A 17,007-nucleotide genomic window follows, 5' to 3' on the forward strand; every position below is an offset into this window, starting at 1 on the left:
ACCCAAATATAGCAAGGTCAGTGGCAGAGGACTTGTGGCGCCATTCAATATGGTGGCAAACAACCGTACCAAGATTGAGTACGTCTACTACAATGATCCCAACGAACTTGTGGACAGGCTGAAACTATTGGATCAGTCCAAGGCAGTTGGCAACACTGGACATGAGAATGAAATCAATTCAATTTTAGAAGAGTTGGTAGAAGGTGGCTACATAGTTGCTAATCCTGCATACTAGTTTCACTATATAAGAGACATTGCTTTGCTTATGTATAGCAGTCAAGTCATGGATTCCATAGGAAACATTAATGCTCGCTACAGGCGTTTGACCAATTTGGGAAATCCACGTGCTGACAGGGATGCTGTCAACTTTTCAACATGCAGAGAACTGATTTCATTGTGGCTGCCAAAGACAAGGGACAATACCACATCACAGGTATTTACAAGTCTCAACAATTCAATACTTACTGATATGATGGATCCAATTAAGCCTACTGATGGAGTGAACAATCGATATCTTGAGAAGAGGCTGATTGAGTTTGCTGGTAAAATGTTTACAATGTATTTAGACATTGTGTTAGATCCGAAAAATGCTAAAACTATGAAGGGATTGCCACCCAATGAAATGAAGAAACGTTTCATAGATCTTATGGGATTACCGGAACCCCCTCCTACAACACCACCCGCACAAACATTGCCCACACCGAAAAAAGTATAAAACCAGCTGCTAAAACCGTTAAGAAACATTAGATGGCTGGATGTAAGAGAGAGAGGAGGTACCAGGGAAGAGGGGTACTGTCATCAATTGCAAAAGTTGCAGGTTCAATAGTTAAAAAGAGTGCTGGAAAATTGGTGAACAAGGCAATTGACATTCTGCCTATTGAACTACACATCCCCGGTTACCAGTACTGTGGACCAGGTACAAAGCTAGAGAAGCGGTTGGCACGAGGCGATCCCGGTATAAATAGTCTTGATCGAGCCTGTAAGGAGCACGACATTGCTTACTCGAGGAGCAGTGATACATCAAGCAGAGCAGTAGCAGACAACATTTTGGCAGATCGAGCTTGGAGTGTGGTAAAATCTGCAGACGCAGGAGCACTTGAGAAGGCTGCAGCACTAGCAGTGACCAACATCATGAAGGCTAAAGCAAAGTTTGGTGGAGGAGTACGCCGCAGACGTAGGACAACAAAGACTCGTGGCCGAAAACGAGTAAAGAGATGTTCTGGTAAAAAGGGTAAAGGACTCTACCTGAGACAACAGCGCAGGACACAGGGAAATGGGGCACGTCGCCGTCAATGTGGCGGCAAGAGAAGACGCTAGTTGCCCTACCTGATCGAGCCCTCACCGATGCTGATCTCTACAAGTATGCATGTCGACTGAAGCTAAAGCATTTTCGAGGAGTGTTTATGCGGGATGCTCTACCATTGAATGGACCCTGGAGGAGAGAATGCGGCATTATCAACCTGGACACCAGCACTGGAGCTGGCACACATTGGGTGTGCTATGTGAAGAAGGATGATGTGTCTCACTACTTTGACGGATTTGGCAACCTGAGACCACCACAGGAGTTTATTGACTATATGCACAAAGGACTGGAGCCAGCATCGAGGATTGAGTACAACTATGATCAGAAGCAGGAAGATCTTTACTCGCACATCTGTGGACATTTGTGTTTACAATTTTTGATTGATGAAAATAAATAAATGATTCACTATCTCTCTTGTACATTATTTTCATCCCTATAAATGTCTAGTGTAAGCTGATTGCTACTCATTGTGCAACTGTATGTTGAGCAGGCAACAACATGATGCTATGTTTTGGAGGTAGGACATCAATACTAAAGAGCGACTTTTATCCACCACTTGATGTGAGCAGCGGTGAATGGGAAATTGGTCTGATTAGCTTTACAAGTTGCAACTCAATACCTAATATTGAGGAAGGTTTCAATAATGTACTACATTTTTATACAAGTAATAGAATACATAAGAAGGGTGATACTAGTGCAGAGATAACACATGATGAGCTTCGGAGTATGGCTAAAGCAAGATTTGAAGAGTATTGGAGCGAGGTGCTTAAACATCGGAAGCATAAACCTAGCGAGTCTGATGATGATGATGATGATGATGGTAAAGTATTGCCTAAAAGGACTAAAAGGAGAATGCCAGCTACTACTACTACTACTGTTGACAAGGAGGATTTGGTTCTGCATCAGGTATCATTACCAACAGGTAGCTTTGAATTTTCTACAATTACTGACTTGCTTGCACAAAGGCTGTTGGAAAATGATGTTGATTTCCAGGTGACTATAGATCCATCAACCTTAAAGTGTATAGTTTTGAGCAGTGCCAAGTTAGATTTACGACCACAAGATTCAATAGGGAAACTGTTGGGTTTTACCAATACCCAGTTCATAGAGCCCAACACATCTACTAGAAGTGATAATACTGTACAAATCAGTCGGCCTAATGTCATACGCATCACCTGTAACATTGTGACTGGATCTTACTCTAATGGAATTACAGATCACGTGATCTATGAGTTTTACCCAAACGTTGATCCAGGGGTATAAAATGGTGGTGACTGTGCAGAATGTAATCTATTTACCTGTAGACATCGAGCAGATTGGTAGCATTACACTGCAAGTAGTCGACGAGTACGGTCGTCTTATAAATAATAGAGGCGAGGAAATAAATATTGCTTTACATTTGAGACAACGCAAGTGAAATGGTGCTGTTATTTGAAAAGTGGAATCAAGGATTGGATATGGAGGCTGCAGTCCATCCTCCTCCTTCTTCTTCTCTCCATCATCATCATCATCCTCCTTCACCTATAAAAGAAGATAAAAGGAAAGAAAGATCCATTCAGCATTCAACCTTGACAAGGTTAACATCTAGGAGCATTGAGTATTTGCAAGAACGAGGCTGTCAGATACGAGTAGAATAGGAAAATGGGAGTTTTGGATGTGACACAGAATGGACCGTCATCGGACAACAGTATCATTGGGTTTGAGTACCATTCTCATGCACCCTATACTGTAAGCTATAATGCCAACGATGAGATACGGATTCCAATTCAACAGCAAGATGTTTACACACTGCCATCGGAGAGCTATCTACATTTGGAGTATACTGTGACTGGAGCTGCCAACGCTGCTGTGGCCGGAACTCCATGTGTCTCTGGATTCTTTGGCAATGTGTTTTCAGAGATACGCTATGAAATCAATGGTGTGGAGGTGGATGGTATACGCAATCCTGGAGTTACCAGCCTAATGAAGAATGCTGTTACATTTGAACGTGATGAGTGGACCAAGATGGAAGGAGCTGGCTACAAGTTTAGCCCAACTCATGGATTCACCGATTTTGCTGCCAATGGAGCCGACACTACAATCATGGATGTGCCTTTGAGATACCTGCTAGGCTTTGCCGAAGACTATAGACAGATTTTGCTCAATGTGAAACAAGAGCTGGTGTTGAGGGTCAGCCCCAACTTTCACGACTGTGTGAATGTTGCTGCTGCTAATGTAGCAATCACAAAGCTTTTATGGAGAATGCCGTATGTAGAAGTGGCAGATGATGTGAAACTGCGTCTGCTACAGATTGTACAGAATGACACACCCATCAGTATATCATTTCGACATTGGGAGTTGTATACCTATCCAACGTTACCACAGACAAGAAAGCATACATGGACTGTCAAGTCAACATCACAGCATGAAAAGCCACGATACATTGTGGTTGGGCTACAGACTGCAAGACGAGGTGTGGCAGCAGCCAACAGTTCTCGCTTTGACAAGTGTAATATGAAGGATGTTCGAGTGTTTTTAAACAGCAGATACTACCCATATGAGAGCATTGATGGTGATGATAATCGCATCTACAACATGTATGCAGCTTTCAATGGAGTCTACAACCATGGTAATGCTCGTGCAAGCAACCCTCTGTTTGAAAAGAATGCCATCGGTGATGGAAAAATAATGCTGTTTGCTTTTGATTGCTCCCGCCAAAATGAGTCACTCAAAACTGGAAGTATCGATGTGAGGATTGAGTTTGAAGCATCTGAAAACATTGCAGGTAATACAACTGCCTACTGTATGATGATTCACGAGATGACTAAAGAGTATCGACCAATGTCAGGCCTTGTACTGTCGGCATAAAAGTCAGTGCACAGTGATGAATTGTTCAGTTGAGCTCGAGACAATGAATGAGCCAGTCATGACAGGATACAGAGGACTTTTTATTGAGGAGGGGGAGCTGTCTTCACATGAGGAAGAGGAGGACGTGGTGGGCTGTGTTATTGGTGAGCGACCGCTGATGAAAGATGCCTCTACGAGTACAACTGGACTCAATGATGACGACTCCTACATTACAGCAGAAAGTGACTGGCCATCGAGTAGAGCGAAAAACATTTTTGGACCACTACCACTGTACCTGATAAACTTTCAAGGTTTTGAAGGTTTGGACAACAAGTTTATTGTGAAGGAGATGGCTATCCTGGAGCAGGATGATGAGCATCATGTGACTACTCATCACTACTTTTTCAAGCCTCCCTACTCTGAGTCTCTGCTCAAGACTAGCAGGCAAATCATCGCTAACAACTGTATACATCAAGCTAAACATGGACTCAGGTGGTCAGACTGTGGGAGAGAACATCTTCCCTATTCAGCTTTGATGGAAATTGTGCGTGGAACAGTTGGAAGGTGGTTGGATCAGAACCAGCAGCGTCCAATTAAAATCTTTGTCCATGGATATAAGCAGATTACTCTACTGGATACAATTCTACAACTGAACAATGTGGAGTACCTGGACCTATCATCGCCATATTTCTTTCCTGCTACGCCTGATTTGGAGTTGCTGATCAAGAAGATTGATGGTATATACTGCCCAGAACATCATCTACTCAACTTTATCGACATGGTGCGGAACAAGCTATCATCTTTAACGTTTGGAGATCAGTCAGCCAACAACGTCAACAACGCTGATGGATTGTCAAATACACAACTATTTTGCTCATTGAAAATTGTTATTGCTCTACATGGTTGGATTAACAAAACTTTGTTAGAAGATAGAGCCTTTTGTCGCAATTTTTTCAATGCTGTTAATACTCATTTGCATTATCAATAAAAAGAAATATTGTAATCAACTCTATGCTCTATCATTTATCTTCCTCACTCCTCTTTGATACTTGTACAATATTGTGCAATCATATGACGTCATGCAGACCTGATGAACAGTTTTGGTATATAACAGTCAACTGTCAATCAACTGTCAACTGTTAACTGTCAATCAACTGTCAATTGTCAACAGTCAACTAACAACTGTCAACAGTCAACTAACAACTGTCAACTGTCAATTGTTGGTTGACTGTTTACTTGTACAATATTGTACAATCATATGACGTCATGCAGACCTGATGAACAGTTTTGGTATATAACAGTCAACTGTCAATCAACTGTCAATTGTCAACTGTCAATCAACTGTCAATTGTCAACAGTCAACTAACAACTGTCAACTGTCAATTGTTGGTTGACTGTTTACTTGTACAATATTGTACAATCATATGACGTCATGCAGACCTGATGAACAGTTTTGGTATATAACAGTCAACTGTCAATCAACTGTCAATCAACTGTCAATTGTCAACAGTCAACTAACAACTGTCAACTGTCAATTGTTGGTTGACTGTTTACTTGTACAATCATATGACGTCATGCAGATCTGATGAAACAGGAAATGGGCTACCCCCACCACTCAGCAAGCAAAGTATAAAAGATGATGCTGACAACAAAATGCACTCAGTCTTGCAATGTTGTCAGACAGTGAACGTGAACGTCATCTGCTTAATGCAGTGAGTGAGCTTGAAGCTGAACTGAATTATCACGGTATAATGACATTGAGTGACTTTTTCAAGGAGAGTGGTCATTTAGAGTTTTGTGCAGATCGTGAATCTCATAGTTGTGCATGCATACGACTCAGGCAGAAGCATCAGGCTGTTGTTGATGCAGTCAAGGATAGAAACGTTTTCTTTGTATGCGATGATCTTCACAACCCATTGAGAAATACTCATGTGACCTCCACCGATGTGAAATGTTTCCTGCTGAAAGTTTTCACGCAAACTATGAAGAGTATCAAGGATAATATCAACAAGAGGGCAATGCGTCATTGCCCACCAGGACTTGCAATGAAATTCACTGTCATGTTTGATGACACTTGCATACTGCTAAAATCTTTCTTCAAGTTGGATAATGGTAGAATGGCTGCTATTGTTAATCTTGAGAAGGTAGCCAACTGGAGGGAAAAGGATGTGAAGATTGTGTTGAGTGTTCTCAATCAGGATCAATACTACAAGTGTGATTTTATATGTGGACAGCAATCTAAATGTCTACTGGGACTGGGTCAAAAGGAGATCAAATTTGCAGGATTTACAAAAATTGAGAGTACAGGACATGTGAAACGATTCAGGCTGGAGGATGGAACATCTGGTGATTCAGCTTTTGAGATTAGCATCTACAAGGCTGTACGCATACCTATGCCACTGCCATCTACTGGGGGATATGACGAAGTTGATGGACCATGCATTGTTCGTGAAAGGAGTAAGCCATCAGTTGAGCGTTATGTCACCAACAATGATTATAGCCGAGGAGAAAGACTTCTTCAGCTGTATATTCTGTTCAATACTGAAGATTGATTATAAATGATGTTTGTCAATAAACACTGTATGTGTATTGAACCATTTGTTATTATTGATTATCCTACTTCCTCATATAGGTAAGAAATTAGGTTGCTATGCTTTCAATGAAGACAGTTTCAACGACCCCACTCCTCCCCTGTCATGATATGTTTACAGTCTACTGCCTAATATCTATTAGCATGTTGACCAAGATGCAAAATATCAAAAGATATCCATTGAGGTGTAATGGTATACAACCCTGTATACTTACCTCAACAATTGGGACCCTACATCAATCTATACCCCCCTGAAGGTTCGAACCTGGGACCTACAGCATGGAAAGCAGCACCGCTAACCACTACACCACAATGGATATCTATTAACTAGCTTCAACTATATGCTATTTCAGTATTGACCTAGAGGAAACATCTATATTGATGTGCAAGATGCTGACCTACTATTATTATCTATGGGATGAGGTGTTGAACATTGAATTAATGAAACTCTCAATCAATGGTTAACACATAAAATGAGGTTTATTTCATACATGAGAGTTAGTTTTAGACAGTGGATCAGCCAATGAGGGTTTATTTCTTTATTATCATATTACAAATGGTAATACATTTGATATTAACTGATTGGTGTGATGAGGGCTACTGTCAAATTGAAACCGTCTTGGCCTCAGCTGGTGGGATGATTGGTGGCGGTGGTGGGTTGACTGGCAGCAATAGTGGGGCGACTGGCAGCAATAGTGGGGCGACTGGCGGCGATAGTGGGGCGACTGGTGGCGATAGTGGGACGACTGGTGGCGATGGTGGGACGACTGGTGGCGATAGTGGGACGACTGGTGACGATAGTGGGGCGACTGGTGGCGATAGTGGGACGACTGGTGACGATAGTGGGGCGACTGGCGGTGATAGTGGGACGACTGGTGGCGATAGTGGGACGACTGGTGGCGATAGTGGGACGACTGGTGGCGATAGTGGGACGACTGGTGGCGATAGTGGGACGACTGGTGGCGATAGTGGGACGACTGGTGGCGATAGTGGGACGACTGGTGGCGATAGTGAGTGGCTCAACACTCCACCTTGCACTCATGACAAAAATGCAATCACCACAAGGACATGGTGATTCAGGGTCTGCTGGCGCAATTGCTGATTGAATAGAGCGATCTATTGAAACGTTCAACTATAGATGCTTTCTTATCAGAAAAAGTTGAATAATGATTGATGCCATACTTTTGCATAAGCTGTTGAAACCTACTATTAAACCATTCCTTTCCGTCATCAGTTTGCAAATTCTTCATGGGATTCTGTTCAAATATAGGCTGCATTGCCTTAACCACTTCATCAGCTGACTTGCTTTTAATTGGTATAGCAAAAGCAAACTTACTAAGACAATTGATTATTGTAATAATATATCTATAGCCTTTGTTCTGTCTTGCATATGGTAGCATCTCTACAAGATCAGCCTGATAAAGATCATCAAGACCTTTCACAGTAACCATTCGTGTAGGGAACCTCCTACGAGCCTGCTTGTGCAGCTCTCTCGCTATAACAGTCTTATCCATACTGACTGATAAAATCTATGTCATCAACTTTAAATAGTCTATTATGCTAATCCAAACATTCTCCATATCCTGTGGAAGAGGATAGAGATTGCAACTTTTTTCTTTTCATAACCTCTACACTTTGATAGTGCAGGATGTGAGACGCCTTGTACTCTTACTTCTACATGATTCAGAGGTTTGAGCAATAAGAGACAGTTGATTTGATACGATTATATTGTAGTCATACTCTAGTACACATTGGATACAAAGAATATTATCAGACATATATAAATAACATCTCAATCATCGAGGTTTAACAGCACATAGTCAAATAATGGTCCTAGATTAGTACACATTTCACAAAATGCATAGCTATAAGGAAAGTTCAGAATCATCATCTGTCTATTGTGACAAGGATGAAGTGTAGCTGTTGGGAATGTTGAAGAAATCACATCAGCAAAATTCTCGAAAGTTCCAAAAGGATCATAATATCCTTCTCCAATGTTGAATAGTGGCTCAACACTCCACCTTGCACTCATGACAAACATGCAATCACCGCAAGGGCATGGTGATTCAGGATCTGCTGGCGCCATTGCTGATTGAAGTACTGGATGTTGTTGACAGCCCATGTTGACAGTAGGCTGAGCACACCTCGACTGACTTTGTAATAACTGCTTCAAGGAATTCCAGCGATGTGAATGATGGGTGGAGACAGTTGCGCAGATCATATGCGCAGTGGATTTGTTGACACAGTTCCTCCCCCACTTCATGCTCTCCTGCGATTTTTAAGTACCAGTTGCTAACATCATTGTACATTGTTGCAAGGTCGTGGTTGAACTTGCTGGATGACATCAGACATTGCCTGATGTGGAAAATGTTGTATGTATCCAGTCCATGCTCCCTGGATGCTAGAAAGTCTTCACTCCTATACTTTGGATCCAGTGCACTGACACTGAGTGCTAGCACGAGGTAGAGCGCTGCTTGGTAGATGCTTGTAGGCGTCATGATTGTAGAATAATGATTGATAGCTGCCGCCTTCTCCTTTTATACCTCCTCCTCCTCCTCCTCCTCCTCCTCCTCCTTCTCCTCATCCTTGTGTGCTGGAGTGAGGATCTTGTAATGTCCATATGCAAGAGTTGTAATTCCATCATCTAGAATATACCTCTTCTCATCAGCTTTGCTCAGTGAACACCTTGGCAGTATGTGGTAGCACTTTGGTCAAGTCTCCTGGATTCGATGCTGATTTGACTAGGTTAGCGACCAGGTTGTCTAAACTATCAGGTGTAAACCGGAATGTATCAATGAATCGAAGGTGCATTTTTGGAGATATTCGTTTGGTGAATGATATATACTTTTCCGACGAGTTTGGGATGACAAACAGCTGATCCTTATCTCTACCCAGCTCTGGAATAATAAGGTGTGTATCATAGTTTGATGAGTTGTGGAGAAACACTGGTATGAATGATTGTCGTTGTCGCTGCAGGTTGCATTTACGGCATAATGCATTCCGGTAGATACCAGTTATATGACAATGGTCATACACCTTATCTTCATTGAACCGTTCATTGCAGGCCTCACAGAAGTCGGCTGCATCATGTTGTGCTTGCTCTCTTTTGGTTAGTGGGAGCAACTTGATATTCCTGCAGTCAATTGCCTCATCTAACTCTTTTGCATACATGGTGAGGGTCTTCATGAAATGTCTGGCAGCATCAGGACCCCTGTAGACAATTGGCTCATGAGGGATTAGGTTAGTGATTGTCAGCCATGATGGAAGCAAGTCCTTATCTCTAACAAAGTAGAGGCAATAACTCATTGCCCGATGATACTGGATAACTTTAGTAGCTTCACCAATCCATTGTTCATTGTCTTCATCAGGTTTCTCCAGGATGTACTCAAAATCGGCGTATGCTACAACAGGTACTCTTTACTTTTGCACATGTTTCTCAAACTTCAAGGTTGGAGGTTTACCATCTTTTCCAACCTGTGGCATGATGATTCTTGCTGTATTATTGCTAGCACAATACTCCTCATGCTCAGCCATCCTGCGTTCTCCATCTCTGTCAAGGGTGTAATGGGTGAAACATCGTCTGCAGATGATAATTTTATGTTGACGTTTTGTGAGTTGGGATCTTACAAGTCTTTCAAAATTTTTAATGTAGCAGTAGTGGCTATTTGATTTATGTTCATTGTCATCCTCAAGGGTGCTGTTTTCATCATCAACCCTACTCTCACAGAGGAGGAGAAGATCAAAGTGATCTGCCTTTATTGCATTTCCAACTCTTCTTGGAAATATAACGTTCTTCTCATCCACACCATAAATATTAACTGATACCTCCGGATTATCTTTCTCAAATATATCGATTTGGTTGATGGTAGTGGGAAATCCAATGCCTGAAAAGTTGTATCTCTCCTCCAATTGATGGTATCGCTCATTGACTCGTTGAGGATTACTGCCTTGTACATGTTTGGCGAGGATGGCCCATTTCAAACATTGCTGGTCCATGTTTATAGGATTGATGATTGCCTTTCGTGCTGATAGAAGAGGTGGAAGACTGATGTAGGATGATCCACGCAGGGGAGTATGTTTGCTAATCCTGATGAGCAATCCATCGATGATAAGCAGACTCCATCCACTGGAATTTCCTTCGAATTTCGACTCCTCATCCAGTAGGGTCATGCACGCTTGGTTGATGATGTCTGGAAGATTGATGATACTGAAGATTGTGTAGTTTGGAGTTTTGAAGGCCACATTCTGAAACTCTTCTTGTTCAAAGAAGGTCTTATCAAGGGTGCTGCAGAAATATGTAGCCTCCAACACCAGGTTGACCTTGATCGGTCCATGTGTCTGCAGTTGCTGACTGATGATGTGAACAATTTTATCCTTCAGACTGCTCAGAAATGTGTGGAAATCTTTGGCAGGCTCATCCTTGTATGCATTATTGTAGTATAGTGTCGTGAGTCGGGATTTGAATGCCTCCTCCAGGACAACAAACTCGTCCACTGAGTTTGCTGTTTGCTGACATCGTACAGCTTTGCTCATCTGGAACAATGCAAAACAATATTGTATTAGTATGGTATGCAGTATTCAACTCTATATATGAATCACTATCAACGGGTGTGGGGGATGAAGGTGGTGAATCGGTATCTAGGATCGTGGGTCGGGGGATGGAGGTTCATAGGTGTTTATGTTCTAGGGATGATGGTCCGGAGCTGTATGGTGGGGTGGGGTGGGGATGGGTTAATGTGAATGAGGTCTAGGATCTACTTTGTGATTTTACGGTTTTTAGGTTAGGATGAATTACAATCATGTGAATGGAGGTCTAGGATCTACCTCATCATGAGGTACCCACATTATCACTAGACGTCCTCTAGATATCTGGTCAGCAAGGTAGGCTGCTTCAAGCCTGCTGTTCATGTCAATACCATTGGATCGGATCATAGCTGAAAACGACATACATGCCGTTAGTATGGGTCTAATATGGGTTCTATCTTGGATTTTACAATGCCCATTCAACAAGATTAATAAACTGAATGTGTGAGGAGACATCCCCACACAAAGTATTCATCAAAATGGGTCTATTCTCAAACTGAATGTGTGTGTGAGAAGACACAAAGTATTTATCAATATGGGTCTATTCTCAAACTGAATGTGTGTGTGAGAAGACACAAAGTATTTATCAATATGGGTCTTTTAAAATTCTCAAACTGAATGTGTGTGAGAAGACACAAAGTATTTATCAATATGGGTCTTTTAAAATTCTCAAACTGAATGTGTGTGTGAGAAGACACAAAGTATTTATCAATATGGGTCTTTTAAAATTCTCAAACTGAATGTGTGTGTGAGAAGACACAAAGTATTTATCTTTTGAAATAAACAATCAAAATGGGTCAAACTGAATGGTGAGGACTCACAATCAAAATGGGTCTAATAATAAACAATATAGATTGTACTTACTTTAACTGCACTGTAGCACACACACACTAAACACAGCAACTTGTCTCCAACAGGGTAAGCAACACAATGATAGCTCTTATGGCTAGGAGCTCCATATATATACCCAAACAGTCTCCCACCACTCCCAAAAGTTGTGAATTTACTTTCATTTAATTGCGATTTTTTATGATTTTTTTTTTTTTTTTTATTTTATTTTATTTTTTTTTTTTTTTTTTTTTTTTTTTTACCTGGGGTGACCTTGAGGTTAGGTTAGGTCACCTGGGGTGACCTTGAGGTTAGGTTGAGGTTAGGTTAGGTAGGTTAGGTTAGGTTAGGTGACCTTGAGAATTTGCCGGTTCTGGTGCAAGGACGACTCTGGCACGTGCACCAGAACCGGCAAATTTATACTACTTACATAATAATTATTAGTAGGTAGCAGTAAGAAATTCTAAAGAGAGTTTCACTGTAGTCCATATTATATACAATTAGTAAATTAGGTTTGATAAAATTTGCTCATTAGTCTCAAGACTAGATAGCAATAGTAATGTGATTAAAAAAAAAAAAAAAAAAAAAAAAAAATATTCAGCTGCCAATATTGGCATAATGCTATTCCCCGAAATTATCCTCTTATAAGAATGAGGCTTATAGGTCAATAAGCAAGGGAAGTTGTGTGAGTGTACCACACCAGATTTTTTTTTTGTGCTTTGAGAATTGAATCCATGTTCTGATTTGAAGTAGATCCATAAAGACTTTTACCAAAAGATATTATAGAGTGTAGTATATAGGCAAAATAAATCATTTTCCGCGTTTCCATTTTCTAAGAGCATATAATCCACTCGATACCCGTGACAAAACCTTTGTGACATGTTCTGTCCAATCCAAGTTTTGATCTACTGTTAGTCCCAAGAACTTGGTAGAGGTGGACTGAGAAATAACTTTGTTGTCTAAATTTATTGAAGGAAAAATGTTCTCACCTGCTGTGTTGTGAATTTATTATAATTGGAATAATATTTACGGTATTATTAATTTATTGTTCATCAAATGTTCAGCGAAAGTGGAGAGGTTTGATTCTGCTATTATCTCAATTTCATTCTGGGATTTAGCTGATATTTTTAGGTTTGCGTCATCAGCATACAAAACTAGCTCACTATTACATTCGAGATATGGTATACCTTTCAGATAACAGATAAAGAGAATTGGTCCCAGAATTGAGCCTTGGGGGATATCGCACCTACTTGTTCTCATTCTAGAATTGAAGGTATTCCTGAATCCCTTGTGATTCATATGACTCATTTGAAAAAAAATTTTCCTATTCATGATGTATGATTCAAACCACTTGTAAGATACACCTGTCACCCCTAAAGTTTTAAGACGACCAAGCAAAATCCAGTGTGAAATGCTATCAAAAGCCTGTGTGAGATCTAAAAATATCCCGACTGCTCTTTCCGAGTTATCTATCGAGTCAATGACCGATTCGATAAATTCTGTTGCTGCTGTCTTGACTGATTTTCCTTTACTGGACCCGTGCTGGAAGAAGTCGAGAAGTTCATTTTTCTCCAAATATTCAAGAAGCTGGTCAGAAACTACACGTTCATAGATCTTGTAAATTGCTGGTGATGAAGAAATCGGACAGTAATTGTTAATATCATTTTTATCATTCTTTTCATGAACTGGGATAATTTTTGAAATTCTTAACTGCTCAGGAAATATTCCAGTAATAAGGAAAGAGTGTATCAGATGTAAGAGTGGCTTCAACAAAACTTTTTTGGCCTTTTTAATGATGGCGATTGGTATGTCATCGTATCCACATTTCAACTTCATATACTCACATTTTAAACTAGAGATAATTTTATCAAGTTTCTTGTAATCAATAGTTTTGAATCTAGATTCTTGATTAATGACATTTGCAGAACCATCATTTTGTGTTGAGTTTTGAGAGTCTCCTATATCTATTTCCTCTTTCGAAAAGTAATTCAAGAAAAGTTCACATATTCTGCTTGGATCAGAACAAATCTGCTCTCCACTTTTTGAAGTGAGAGGCTTTTGAATAGTTTATTCTTATTCCCAACCTCCGTGTTTAGTATTCTCAAAGTCTCTTTTATAACATTTTATACATTTTTAATCTTGTTATCGTAATAGTTTTTTTTTTGCTTTGAATTGTCCTTAATATCCTAGATCTTTCCTTGAGATTGATATTTATAGTTCTATCCCTGAGTAATTTTGCACTGTTTTTTGATGGATGAGTTCCTCCTTTTCTACTTTCAACTCTGGTGTTATCCATCACTTTTGGTTAATATTCTGTTTCTCCAACTTTCTTGAAGAATATTGTAACGTTCAAAAATCCGAATGGATAAATAAAAATTCCTATTTGAAAGATTTATAGGTCTAAGTGAAATAATAGGCTAATATCGCCAAAGATGATAACGTTAAAGATTAGATAATATTGTTTTTAGTAACTTAGTTTTTAGAAACTTATTGTGGCGAAACAGTATTCAACTTGAGGAACTAAACGTCCCACATGGCTAATTATTGTAATATACGAAACAACTTAAAATCTGTAAAAAATTATTTTGCATGTAAAAAGCATATTAAAAAACCCTAACAAAAATAATTAAATGTATTAAGGAAGTAGGAGGTTACTAGGCGCATGAATACTGTAATAATTTGCATGCACCAATCAAATGTTAGCAATTGATAGGTGGCAATAGTGAGCCGATTCAAATATATTTGTATATATTTCTACAAATAATAAAAGTTTATAAATTATTATTGTGCAGTTTATGTTTTGGATATAGTTTTGGTACGGTCTATTTGTGCCATGAATGGCGGAGGAACAGAATATTTAAATTTCATGTAAATTTGGAAAGCGGAAGTGAAAATTGTAACTGAGAAAAGAGAACTTCGACACTTGCCTGCCAACCACCACCATGAGAGGTCACCAAAAATTATAGAGTGCAATACCTTACTGTACCTTTTAATAATTTAAAGTTAAATTGAATTACTAAATTTTCTCATAAGACTTTGTGATGCTAATGTAAGGCAAAAGTCATTTTTGAATAATTTTTCAACCCCTTGGAAGAGACGACTCCGGCTACAATAATCCAGGACCACCAGGAGTTTGGATCGAGACCAGCAGCTCATAGAAAATTCCGGCACATGAGTGAAAAATATTGAAATAGTGATAGGGCGCACTCAGTGCTTCGAAATTAAATAAGAATCAAAGCTAGCTCGTCAAAAGGGTTTTTTATAAATTAAGAATTTGGTAAAAATAATTGCGCAAGTAAATATAGTATAAAAGGTATTTTATTAGATAGTAACGAATCAATCCATATATCAAATGATCCATCAATCAAAGAAGACTAAGATCTAGGCTGTTAATACATTATTCATATGATCATTAATTTCTACAATATAATTTGCGATAATTTAATGTAGCTCTGATTCACTAGAGGAATTGATCTATCTATTCCGTCAGGTGCAGAATCTCGCACCCTGAGATAAAATATATTTATTATTAAGAAATCTATTGGAAACCATAGAATTTAATATATATACTGTAAAGCGTTTTTTAACGGCTTCACATATGTAGGTTGAATCTTGTACTGAATCAATGGTGTAGGGGCTATAAATTTTGCAATTGCATGTGTGGACGCTGAGTGTACACCAGACTGATTGATTCACTACAAGATTCAATACAATTGTCGGAATCGCGGGAGGCCTAAACGCTCGCTCACCCTTGATTCTTCTAATGACAGATTGTATAATGATGAAATTTTTATAAGCAGTGTAGCGATTGCTAAACACTGAATACGGATACCTTAAAATTATTACCTGTGAAGAATGAGCATACAAAATCATACAGGTCGAGCAAAAATCCCGATGTAGATAATTTACGGGACTGCGTCTCTAATAAGTTCTGAAGGACTAAAATACGATATTTGGACCAAATATCGTTCAGAATATACTTCGAGAACAGAGTCTTGTCGGGTTTTAAGCTCTATTGTAGGAATTTATATGATCTCTGGCTGCATCTGCTGTACAATTGATGTATTCGCTCCTAAGTCGAGGTTGGTAACAGATAAAAGCTGATATATGAGCAGGTAAGGACAAAGAATAAATATCTCGATCTGACCCCACTCGCTACATCCACTTAGACCTGTTCCAATATCCAGCTTAATTCAATTATTCCAATGATCGTATTTGATCGGTTCTTGATGATATAGAACGTATCAGACACAATAATTGACAGGCTTAAGAAATAATCGAACTCAGAAAACGAATTAACAAAACTGGAATATATTATAATAAAATATATGATCTCACAGTGCAGATTCAGAATATAATTTACAGATTGAAAGTGGTTTAACATTAACAAAAATGATTAGCAATTTTCTTGTACTTGCATGATATCATGCGTGATTCGACAGAATTTTACAATTGATAAAATTTAACAGTTTTGAAAAAATAGTGAAAAATGAATTATAAAATATTTTTAAAATGCTCGGGGTCGTGGTTCTGGCAGCGGAGGATAGCTAATCAACTACAAATTCTTAGAAATTCTATATGAATAAATTCTAGGCTCTTAAATGCTAAAGCGCTTGTCGGCGTGGCCAATAATTTAACGAAGCAAATTTTATGTTTTTCTGCACTGAAATATTTTCGAAGCGTAGATTGGGGCCCCTTTTAACTTATAACTCACGTGAATTTCCTTGGCGGTCGTGGTTTTCTTCTTTGGATCAAAATTGTTTGATCGGCAGCGGATCCAGGCTTCGGTTTCAGCACGTGGGGGATTTTTAATTTAATATTTCTTTCACCAAATTAATTAAGGGATGATTTAACTTTAAACTTTTAAATTTATCGA

General features: G+C 39.3%; 2 protein-coding genes across 2 annotated transcripts; one reads left to right on the plus strand and one right to left on the minus strand.

Annotated features, from left to right (window-relative positions):
- The first annotated feature begins 2,944 nt into the window (after window positions 1-2,944).
- LOC111061038 lies at window positions 2,945-4,150 on the plus strand. Its single transcript, XM_022348728.2, has one exon. It carries the CDS (start codon window positions 2,945-2,947, stop codon window positions 4,148-4,150), a length of 1,206 nt encoding a protein of 401 aa, XP_022204420.2.
- A 3,461-nt stretch (window positions 4,151-7,611) lies between these two features.
- Window positions 7,612-9,272, minus strand: LOC120355490. The gene is made up of 2 exons (XM_039443933.1): window positions 8,668-9,272; window positions 7,612-8,413 (listed from the first exon to the last, which is right to left on the minus strand). The coding sequence occupies exon 1, from the start codon at window positions 9,215-9,217 to the stop codon at window positions 8,786-8,788; it is 432 nt and encodes a 143-aa protein (XP_039299867.1). The 5' UTR covers window positions 9,218-9,272; the 3' UTR covers window positions 7,612-8,413; window positions 8,668-8,785.
- Window positions 9,273-17,007: the final 7,735 nt, after the last annotated feature.

Source organism: Nilaparvata lugens, unplaced genomic scaffold (assembly GCF_014356525.2).
Source record: "Nilaparvata lugens isolate BPH unplaced genomic scaffold, ASM1435652v1 scaffold2192, whole genome shotgun sequence".
NCBI classification, from domain to species: Eukaryota; Metazoa; Arthropoda; class Insecta; order Hemiptera; family Delphacidae; genus Nilaparvata; species Nilaparvata lugens.

Bases quoted from the DNA above. Each gene is read 5' to 3' on its own strand.
- LOC111061038 (XM_022348728.2), top strand. From the start codon at position 2,945: ATGGGAGTTTTGGATGTGACACAGAATGGACCGTCATCGGACAACAGT.
- LOC120355490 (XM_039443933.1), bottom strand. From the start codon at position 9,217: ATGACGCCTACAAGCATCTACCAAGCAGCGCTCTACCTCGTGCTAGCA.